This window comes from Symphodus melops (genome assembly GCF_947650265.1).
Source record: "Symphodus melops genome assembly, chromosome: 7".
Taxonomy (NCBI): domain Eukaryota; kingdom Metazoa; phylum Chordata; class Actinopteri; order Labriformes; family Labridae; genus Symphodus; species Symphodus melops.
This window is the reverse complement of record NC_136697.1, coordinates 29,359,259-29,371,136: the sequence shown is the minus strand read 5'-3', so window position 1 is coordinate 29,371,136 and position 11,878 is coordinate 29,359,259. Positions and strand designations below refer to the sequence as shown.

At 42.4% G+C, this 11,878-nt stretch overlaps 2 protein-coding genes across 2 annotated transcripts in view; one reads left to right on the top strand and one right to left on the bottom strand.

The window, feature by feature from the left end:
• Positions 1-5,390, bottom strand: inhbab (inhibin subunit beta Ab). The gene is made up of 2 exons (XM_079349020.1): positions 4,914-5,390; positions 1-1,012 (listed from the first exon to the last, which is right to left on the bottom strand). The coding sequence occupies exons 1-2, from the start codon at positions 5,320-5,322 to the stop codon at positions 225-227; spliced, it is 1,197 nt and encodes a 398-aa protein (XP_079205146.1). The 5' UTR covers positions 5,323-5,390; the 3' UTR covers positions 1-224.
• Positions 5,391-9,695: 4,305 nt separating this feature from the next.
• The window catches only part of mplkip (M-phase specific PLK1 interacting protein), a 2,817-nt gene continuing 634 nt past the window's right edge, over positions 9,696-11,878 (top strand). Inside the window, exon 1 of the mRNA XM_079347772.1 lies at positions 9,696-10,217. Coding sequence (XP_079203898.1) covers positions 9,855-10,217 — 363 coding nt within the window. The 5' untranslated portion in view covers positions 9,696-9,854. The remainder of the gene's footprint in view (positions 10,218-11,878) is intronic.

Sequence of the window (11,878 nt, the reverse complement as noted above, 5' to 3'; positions counted from 1 at the left end):
ACTTCAGTAAGCAAAGGAACCATTCTATCAAATATGTCCAATAATGAAATACATTAGGACATATTATGATAAAACAACAGAACACACTCGGAGGAATGACTCACACTGACTTGATAATGTGTTGCATAGGCTCTTCAAGTGGCTCCAATGTGGAAAAGAGACTAAACTAAACATAGATCCTGCTTTTGAGCAGGAAGCAGGAAGGGTTTGATGTGTCTCTGTGGTTAGGAGCAACCACACTCGTCCACAATCATGTCTTGGACGTCCTTTTTAATAATCTTTTGCTCTTCATTGAAGTACAGCATGGACATGGCGCGCAGCCTTGTGGGCACGCAGCACGACCGCACATTTTGAAATGGCGCGTGGCCTCTCAGGCGATAATGGTTAATGACCATTGAATGGAAGGACAGGGACGAGCCGCCGAAGCTCGCCATGTGGTTTGGACAGTCTCCCTCACAGTAGTTGGCATGGTAACCGGACGGAGCAATGATCCAGTCACTCCAGCCGATGTCTTTGAAGTCCACGTAGAACTGTCGTTTACAGCAAAGGCGAAGTTTCCCGTCACACTCAAGACCTCGTTTGATTCGTCGCTGGGCGAGTTCATCTCGAGGTTGCATCGTCACAGTGAGGAACGGTCGGTGAGACTGATCTCGCCCTCCTGCTCCGGTCATCAGGACAGGCAAGGCTCCACCCTCAGCACACAGAGGACAGGAAACCTGCAAGCTGAGTGAGCTGCTGCCGCCTTCAAGTTGATTCTGAACCTGGCGAGAGATTTCTAAGGTGTGCCAGCCGCTTCGCCGAGTGTCCACCATCTTCTCTAAAACACAGTCCTCCTCATCTTTATCATCCTCATGATCATCACTTAGGGGACGAAGCAGCCTCAGCATTACTTTGCCTTTCGCTCGATTTCCCTTCAACACCTTGAAGAAGATCCAGACGTTGGCCTGTTCAACCACTGACGAGTCACTGTTGTCCATTGAAATGTCAAAGGTTACAGAGTTTGGAGAGCCTCCTGCAACACAGAGAAGTTAGCATATTAGCAGGAATTAGCCACATCCATCAGAAATGATAATCTGGTTCTACAGCTGCTGCAGTCATATGTTGGTTAGCTCCAGGATCTTTGACACCAGAGGGTTTTTTTACACATCACTACTGCTTCAGGATTGGATTAACACTGATCTACAAAACAGACAGGTTTAAGTTATCTTAACAATCTTAAAAGATCTGATGGTTGAAATCCCTGTTGTGAAGAGGGTTACTTCTGTTTGATGCTATATGGAGACAACGGTTTGTATTTGACCCCACTGCCTCTACTCTGAAATGAATGTTTCACATCAATAAAGAACCCCCCCCCCCCCCCCCCGCCCCGTCATTGTTTCCCTGTCTTTTGAATTAACGAACAAAGAATTTTATCAACGAAACAGCATGAATGGAGCCGCTGCTTCTAAATATATTCCATGTGAGCAGTGACACTAAAAAAAGAAAAAGCCTGCTTACAGGGAATGTTGTTAACAAGGTCAAACACACACACACACACACACACACACACACACACACACACACTCTTTGTCTCTCTGCAGGATAATTACTGAGGCCCAGATTTGTCTGAATAAAAACATTATTTACGGCCTGAGACCACTTGGAATGCCCCCCTCCTCTAATTTGAGCCTTTGAGAGACAATTTGAATCAAAAGTAAAATTATTTATAGCACAAAGACATTCTGTACATTTATGTAAGCAGAAAGACAACAGGGCGATGTGATGCTTTCTGCTCATCATTTAATCTAAGACGATAAATGTGTTCAGAATGTATGTGTTTGAAAACCTTTGATTTTTATTTCATTTAAGATATTTTTTGGACATTGTTAACCTTATTTAGATATGACAGCTGAAGAGAGAATGTTAGGAGGAGAGACTGGGGGATGACACGCATCAAAGGACCAGGGCCAGATTCCAACCCATGACTCCTGAGGACCACATAGACCACATAGACTCACATAGCACATGAGGCGCACAACATACCCACTAGGCTATCCAGGGCCCCAAAGCCTTATTGACAGGACAGTAGGACTACACAAACATATAACTGACTCTGTAACATCTTAACTGACTCTGTAACATCTTCAATTACTCTGTAACATCTTAACTGACTCTATAACATCTTCACTGACTCTGTAACATCTTAACTGACTCTGTAACATCTTAACTGACTCTGTAACATCTTAACTGACTCTGTAACACCTTAACTGACTCTGTAACATCTTAACTGACTCTGTAACATCTTAACTGACTCTGTAACATCTTAACTGACTCTGTAACATCTTAACTGATTCTGTAACATCTTAACTGACTCTATAACATCTTAACTGACTCTATAACATCTTAACTGACTCTGTAACATCTTAACTGACTCTGTAACATCTTAACTGACTCTATAACATCTTAACTGACTCTGTAACACCTTAACTGACTCTGTAACATCTTAACTGACTCTATAACATCTTAACTGACTCTGTAACACCTTAACTGACTCTATAACATCTTAACTGACTCTGTAACATCTTAACTGACTCTGTAACATCTTAACTGACTCTATAACATCTTAACTGACTCTGTAACATCTTAACTGACTCTATAACATCTTAACTGACTCTGTAACACCTTAACTGACTCTATAACATCTTAACTGACTCTATAACATCTTAACTGACTCTATAACATCTTAACTGACTCTGTAACACCTTAACTGACTCTATAACACCTTAACTGACTCTATAACATCTTAACTGACTCTGTAACATCTTAACTGACTCTGTAACACCTTAACTGACTCTATAACACCTTAACTGACTCTATAACATCTTAACTGACTCTGTAACACCTTAACTGACTCTATAACACCTTAACTGACTCTATAACATCTTAACTGACTCTGTAACACCTTAACTGACTCTGTAACATCTTAACTGATTCTGTAACATCTTAACTGACTCTGTAACATCTTAACTGACTCTATAACATCTTAACTGACTCTGTAACATCTTAACTGACTCTGTAGCATCTTAACTGACTCTGTAACATCTTAACTGACTCTGTAACATCTTAACTGACTCTGTAACATCTTAACTGACTCTGTAACATCTTAACTGACTCTGTAGCATCTTAACTGACTCTGTAACATCTTAACTGACTCTGTAACATCTTAACTGACTCTGTAACATCTTAACTGACTCTGTAACATCTTAACTGACTCTGTAACATCTTAACTGACTCTGTAAACATCTTAACTGACTCTGTAACATCTTAACTGACTCTGTAACATCTTAACTGACTCTGTAAACATCTTAACTGACTCTGTAACATCTTAACCTACTCTGTAACATCTTAACTGACTCTGTAACATCTTAACTGACTCTGTAACATCTTAACTGACTCTGTAACATCTTAACTGACTCTGTAACATCTTCAATTACTCTGTAACATCTTAACTGACTCTATAACATCTTAACTGACTCTATAACATCTTAACTGACTCTGTAACATCTTAACTGACTCTATAACATCTTAACTGACTCTGTAACATCTTAACTGACTCTGTAACATCTTCAATTACTCTGTAACATCTTAACTGACTCTGTAACATCTTAACTGACTCTGTAACATCTTAACTGACTCTATAACATCTTAACTGACTCTGTAACATCTTAACTGACTCTATAACATCTTAACTGACTCTGTAACATCTTAACTGACTCTATAACATCTTAACTGACTCTGTAACATCTTAACTGACTCTATAACATCTTAACTGACTCTGTAACATCTTCAATTACTCTGTAACATCTTAACTGACTCTATAACATCTTAACTGACTCTATAACATCTTAACTGACTCTGTAACATCTTAACTGACTCTATAACATCTTAACTGACTCTGTAACATCTTAACTGACTCTGTAACATCTTCAATTACTCTGTAACATCTTAACTGACTCTGTAACATCTTAACTGACTCTGTAACATCTTCAATTACTCTGTAACATCTTAACTGACTCTGTAACATCTTAACTGACTCTGTAACATCTTAACTGACTCTGTAACATCTTAACTGACTCTGTAACATCTTAACTGACTCTGTAACATCTTAACTGACGCTGTAACATCTTAACTGACTCTATAACACCTTAACTGACTCTGTAACATCTTCAATTACTCTGTAACATCTTAACTGACTCTGTAACATCTTAACTGACGCTGTAACATCTTAACTGACTCTGTAACATCTTAACTGACTCTATAACATCTTAACTGACTCTATAACATCTTAACTGACTCTATAACACCTTAACTGACTCTGTAACATCTTCAATTACTCTGTAACATCTTAACTGACTCTGTAACATCTTAACTGACGCTGTAACATCTTAACTGACTCTGTAACATCTTAACTGACTCTGTAACATCTTAACTGACGCTGTAACATCTTAACTGACTCTGTAACATCTTAACTGACTCTGTAACATCTTAACTGATTCTGTAACATCTTAACTGACGCTGTAACATCTTAACTGACTCTATAACACCTTAACTGATTCTGTAACATCTTCACTGACTCTATAACATCTTAACTGACTCTATAACATCTTAACTGACTCTATAACATCTTAACTGACTCTGTAACATCTTAACTGACTCTATAACATCTTAACTGACTCTGTAACATCTTAACTGACTCTATAACATCTTAACTGACTCTATAACATCTTAACTGACTCTGTAACATCTTCACTGACTCTATAACATCTTAACTGACTCTATAACACCTTAACTGACTCTATAACATCTTAACTGACTCTGTAACATCTTAACTGATTCTGTAACATCTTCACTGACTCTATAACATCTTAACTGACCTTGCTCTGCAAAGGTGATACTTTCAGATGGTGGTTCAGGAGACATTGTTGTGCCCCGGCCTTCCTGAATCTCCACTCTACCATCTTCAGCGACACGGCCCACGTGGAGTTTCTTTATGGCGTTGAGCATTGCAGCACGAGGGACTGGCTGTGTCAGGTTTGGCCGAGTGCTCAGGTGCAGCATGTTCAGAATGTGACGTTTCACTGCTTCCACCATGTCATTCTGTCCTTCCAAAGTAGATGAGTTCCTCCTCATGTGAGACAAAGCGCACGATGGACAATCCGAGGACGGCACCTTCTCTTGGAGCCGAGACTTTACATCCACCTCCAAAGCTGGAGAGACTGTCGGAGAGGCATCAACCAGGAGACCCATATCCAGAAAGAAGAGCACAGCAAAAAAAGGGAACATGATGTCAGAATGAGTTTGTCCTGATGGTTCTGGTCCTGATGGTTCCGGTCTGAGCTGAATGTGTGCAGGGTCAGTCTACTCTCCCTCTCTGCTCTGTAATTATACCTCTCTGCATGTTTAATCCCTCCCTCCATCCACAGAGGTATTTCCCTGTGAGTCACACACACACACACACACACACACACACACACACACACACACACACACACACACACAGTGAGTACACTCTCTCAAAATATCTCAGGACTGTTTGTGGTGTTTTCTCCTGAAAGAACGTCACGACAGAAGAGGAGGTGGAAGGAGGGAAGAGGAGGAAGAGAGTGTCCCTGATTCATTCTCACCACACACACACACACACACACACACACACACACACACACACACAATACACACACACACACAAATACACACACCACATGCTGATGACTCAAAGCAGAATCATCGTCACCTCACGTGGAGGAGAAACTCTGTTGGTGTGAAATAAATTTTTAGACTGAAAAGACAAGTTTATTGATACAATTTTAGACCTGCAAACAGCAGATGGGGCGCTCAGAACAGATCGTCACACACGCTCACACACGCTCACAGATATTTTAAGAATTACATCACTACGCCTCTCTGGACAGTTTTCTTGAGGACCTTGGTTAGACTTTGAACTTAGACCTCCAGGTCAAAAAGTTCAACAGCTGCATTCTCCTAAAGGACAAAAGTCAGTCTTTTTCAGATTACACATCCATGCATTTGTTACCTCCAGGTTGGATTACTGTAATTCTATTTTAGCAGGGTGCTATGGTAAATCTCTAAAGACCCTTCAGCTAGTCCAAAACGCTGCAGCTCGTGTTCTGACTAGAACGAGGAAAAGGGACCACATGACTCCTGTATTGGCTTCTCTCCATTGGCTCCCTATAAAATCTAGAATAGAATTTAAAATCCTTCTGCTCACCTACAAAGCTCTAAACGGTCAGGCACCATCGTATCTCTCTAAATGTCCTACAGGAGGTAGAGTCTGCAGTTATCAGACCTGCTGGTACCTACAGTCTCTAAACTACAGGTGGTAGAGTCTGCAGTTATCAGACCTGCTGGTACCTACAGTCTCTAAACTACAGGAGGTAGAGTCTGCAGTTATCAGACCTGCTGGTACCTACAGTCTCTAAACTACAGGAGGTAGAGTCTGCAGTTATCAGACCTGCTGGTACCTACAGTCTCTAAATGTCCTACAGGAGGTAGAGTCTGCAGTTATCAGACCTGCTGGTACCTACAGTCTCTAAACTACAGGAGGTAGAGTCTGCAGTTATCAGACCTGCTGGTACCTACAGTCTCTAAACTACAGGAGGTAGAGTCTGCAGTTATCAGACCTGCTGGTACCTACAGTCTCTAAACTACAGGTGGTAGAGTCTGCAGTTATCAGACCTGCTGGTACCTACAGTCTCTAAATGTCCTACAGGAGGTAGAGTCTGCAGTTATCAGACCTGCTGGTACCTACAGTCTCTAAACTACAGGAGGTAGAGTCTGCAGTTATCAGACCTGCTGGTACCTACAGTCTCTAAACTACAGGAGGTAGAGTCTGCAGTTATCAGACCTGCTGGTACCTACAGTCTCTAAACTACAGGAGGTAGAGTCTGCAGTTATCAGACCTGCTGGTACCTACAGTCTCTAAACTACAGGAGGTAGAGTCTGCAGTTATCAGACCTGCTGGTACCTACAGTCTCTAAACTACAGGAGGTAGAGTCTGCAGTTATCAGACCTGCTGGTACCTACAGTCTCTAAACTACAGGAGGTAGAGTCTGCAGTTATCAGACCTGCTGGTACCTACAGTCTCTAAACTACAGGTGGTAGAGTCTGCAGTTATCAGACCTGCTGGTACCTACAGTCTCTAAATGTCCTACAGGAGGTAGAGTCTGCAGTTATCAGACCTGCTGGTACCTACAGTCTCTAAACTACAGGAGGTAGAGTCTGCAGTTATCAGACCTGCTGGTACCTACAGTCTCTAAACTACAGGAGGTAGAGTCTGCAGTTATCAGACCTGCTGGTACCTACAGTCTCTAAACTACAGGAGGTAGAGTCTGCAGTTATCAGACCTGCTGGTACCTACAGTCTCTAAACTACAGGAGGTAGAGTCTGTGAGGGGCCTTTGACATGAAGTCACAGACCCTGTATCGGGTCAGTACATTTAGAGGCCGTAGGTACCACGAACGGGCCCGATAACAGATTTTCATTTAGTGGACCTGACACACCCTGAGAGTTCATATCATTGTGCTTTTAGAGAAGAGAACCTTTATAATGATGAAGGAAGAGGCTGCATATTCCAGCTAAAGTTTTTATTGCTTTTCATTTTCACAGCTTTTGTAATTTACCTGTTTTTTATGATTATTCTCTCAGAGTTTCGATAGATAGATAGATGATAGATAGATAGATAGATAGATAGATGATAGATAGATGATAGATAGATAGATAGATAGATAGATAGATAGATGATAGATAGATGATAGATAGATAGATAGATGATAGATAGATAGATAGATAGATAGATGATAGATAGATGATAGATAGATAGATAGATAGATAGATAGATAGATAGATAGATAGATAGATAGATAGATAGATAGATAGATAGATAGATAGATAGATAGATAGATAGATAGATAGATAGATAGATAGATAGGGTTAGGGTTAGTTAAAAATAGACTCGGTGGCGCTGGTGGCTCAGTGGTCAGTGCGTGCGTCCCCATGTATGGAGGCTATCGTCCTCAAGGCGGGCGGCCTGGGTTCATGTCCACTCGCTCTTCCTGATTTCTGTCTCTGTAACAAAGGCAGAAAAGGAACTCACATAAAGAAATGTACATAAGCTGAGAATGTGCTTAAAAGAGACGAGACAGTTAAAGAAGAAGTGCTGACCTGCTGCTGTTCTCACCTGAGTACCTGCTGCTGTTCTCACCTGAGTACCTGCTGCTGTTCAATGTGTAGTTCACACTTTATACATTATTATGGGCTGTTTCCCAACTTGGTGTGTTCCTTGTGTTGAATAAGGGAAAAAAAGACAGAAGCCAAAGAATGAAGGTGGACTTGGCCTTCTGTAATGCCAGTGCATGGACAACACGTTATCCTCCTCGCTGTATCAATCACAACAACGCCATGTCGCTCACAGGGGCCTTTAAAACATTTGTTATTTTCTACCAAACAGTTGAAAAATGATTTAATTCTTCACAATTAATTCAAGATCCTCAAGCAAGTGAGGGTGTACTGGATCTCTCAGAAAAGTCTCTTTGTACAGCTCTCTGTAAGAAGCCTCGGGATCAATAAAGTATCTATCTATCTATCATCTATCTATCTATCTATCTATCTATCTATCATCTATCTATCTATCATCTATCTATCTATCTATCTATCTATCTATCTATCTATCTATCTATCTATCATCTATCTATCTATCTATCTATCTATCTATCTATCATCTATCTATCTATCTATCTATCTATCATCTATCTATCTATCTATCATCTATCTATCTATCTATCTATCTATCTATCTATCTATCTATCATCTATCTATCTATCTATCATCTATCTATCTATCTATCTATCATGCCTCAGCAACACTTTTGATGACCTCCTGTTTCTAAACGTTTCACAGTTAGTCATTCTTTTCTTTATAGCAACGTCTCCTCGTCATATAAAGGACGCGTGGATTTGAGATCTCAGACGATCTATGGGCTCAAAGTTTAGCTTCATGTGCTATTAATGCTAGACTCCAACTCATACAGTTCAAGGTCATTCATGGACTGCACTACTCAAAGTCCAAACTGAATAGACTCTAACCCACAGTCTCCATATGAGATGTGCCAGTCAGAGGTTGGGACCCAGATCACTCTTTCTGGTCCTGTCCAAGACTTCATATCTGTTGTACAGTGTTATCTATAAGGTGCAGCTAATTCCTCACAGCCTGTCTGTGATACTGGGTTTCTTCCTTCTGCTTCACAACAAGCTTTAAGGTTTGGTCTGGTTGAAGCAAAAAGATCCTGAGAGACTGGAAATCAGCCGACCGTCCTCTTTAGATTTGAGATCTTTTCATTGATCAAGAAGGAGAAAGACTGATTATATTGTTTTATTTCACAGGGGCTGGAAATGTGCGACCCCTAATTATGCCCTTTCCTTTCTGTGGTTCCTGGATCTCCTGCCTGGCGTAGTTCTCCCTGATCATCGAAGGACACTGGATTCTACTTCAGCATGATTTGGACACAGACTCGCTTTCTTTCTTTCTTTCAGTTTGGCTGGGTGACTTGTTTTTGTGTGTCTTTGTGTTTTGTAATTTCAAAAAATGTTTATCAATTAAAACTGTTAAAAAATAAAACTAAGGACAGAAAATAGGTGAGTGTGTAATAAAGGGAATAGCCGCTGGGTGGCGCTGCAGTCTGCTGAACCAGCCGACAGTATGGTTGAGTTTCCGGGTGAGACCTTTTGTTTGTGTGTGCGGACTGCAGCTCCTGTCCAGTCTGAACCCGAACCCGAACCCTTTGTTGATCCACAGCCGTTCACATGTACCGAGCTCCGGACAGACCGCAGCGTAGTCCGGGACCTCCGCGGCCGGCGGGAAGGTTCCCCTCCCCGGCCTCCTGCTGGGGTTTCCCCGGAGCTCGCTCACCGTACGGAGGCTCTGAGCACCGCGGCCCGGCTTTCTCCCCGGGGTCTCCGGCCTACTCTCCGCCTTCTACCCGGGGGTACAGGGGCGGTTCTCCGGCTTCTACCTGGGGATACAGGGGCGGTTCTCCGGCTTCTACCCGGGGGTATAGGGGCGGTTCTCCGGTCGGGTTTGGCAGCGGCTCCGGGGGGCAGATGTGGCGGACGGGGGGGCGTTTCCGGCGTCCTCAATCCTTCAGTCCCTCCACTCACCTGCAGCAGGTAAATGTGTTTATGAAGTCTTGTGTTGTGGGCAACAAGCATCCACCTGTTTGTGATGACATATATATATATATATATATATATATATATACATACACACACACACATATATATATATATATATATGTATATGTGTGTGTGTGTATGTATATATATATATATATATATACACACTCAACAAAAATATAAACGCAACACTTTTGTTTTTGCTCCCATTTGTCATGAGATGGACTCAAAGATCTAAAATTCATTCCAGATACACAATATTACCATTTCTCTCAAACATTGTTCATAAATCTGTCTAAATGTGTGATAGTGAGCACTTTTGCTTTGCTGAGATAATCCATCCCACCTCACAGGTGTGCCACATCAAGATGCTCATCAGACACCATGATTAGTGCACAGGTGTACCTTATACTGCCCACAATAAAAGGCCACTCTGAAATGTGCAGTTTTGTCTCACAGCAAAATGCCACAGATGGCGCAAGCATTGAGGGAGCGTGCAATTGGCATGCTGACAGCAGGAATGTCAACCAGATCTGTTGCTCGGGCATTGAATGTTCATTTCTCCACCATAAGCCGTCTCCAAAGGCGTTTCAGAGAATATGGCAGTACATCCAACCGGCCTCACAACCGCAGACCACGTGTAACCACACCAGCCCAGGACCTCCACATCCAGCAGGTTCACCTCCAAGATCGTCTGAGACCAGCTACTCAGACAGCTGCTGAAACAATTGGTTTGCATAACCAAAGAATTTCTGCACAAACTGTCAGAAACCGTCTCAGGGAAGCTCAACTGCATGCTCGTCGTCCTCATCGGGGTCTTAACCTGACTCCAGATCGTCGCCGTAACAGACTTGAGTGGGCAAATGCTCACATTCGATGGCGTCTGGCACGTTGGAGAGGTGTTCTCTTCACGGATGAATCTCGGTTTACATTGTTCAGGGCAGATGGCAGACAGCGTGTGTGGCGTCGTGTGGGTGAGCGCTTTGCTGATGTCAATGTTGTGGATCGAGTGGCCCATGGTGGTGGTGGGGTTATGGTATGGGCAGGCATCTGTTATGGACGAAGAACACAGGTGCATTTTATTGATGGCATTTTGAATGCACAGAGATACCGTGATGAGATCCTGAGGCCCATTGTTGTGCCATACATCCATGAACATCACCTCATGTTTCAGCAAGATAATGCACGGCCCCATGTTGCAAGGATCTGTACACAATTCTTGGAAGCTGAAAATGTCCCAGTTCTTGCATGGCCAGCATACTCACCGGACATGTCACCCATTGAGCATGTTTGGGATGTGCTTGACCGGCGTATACGACAGCGCGTACCAGTTCCCACTAATATCCAGCAACTTCGCACAGCCATTGAAGAGGAGTGGACCAACATTCCACAGGCCACAATTGACAATCTGATAAACTCTATGCGAAGAAGATGTGTTGCACTGCATGAGGCAAATGGTGGTCACACCAGATACTGACTGGTTCTGAGTCCCCAGACCCTCAATAAAGCAAAAACTGCACATTTCAGGGTGGCCTTTTATTGTGGACAGTCTAAGGTACACCTATGCACTAATCATGGTGTCTGATGAGCATCTTGATGTGGCACACCTGTGAGGTGGGATGGATTGTCTCAGCAAAGCAAAAGTGCTCACTATC

Excerpts from the sequence above, each read along its gene's own strand:
- inhbab (XM_079349020.1), bottom strand. The coding sequence starts at position 5,322 with ATGTTCCCTTTTTTTGCTGTGCTCTTCTTTCTGGATATGGGTCTCCTG. Across the intron at positions 1,013-4,913 it reads TATCACCTTTGCAGAGCAAG|GAGGCTCTCCAAACTCTGTA; the intron begins GTCAGTTAAGAT and ends TCTGTGTTGCAG.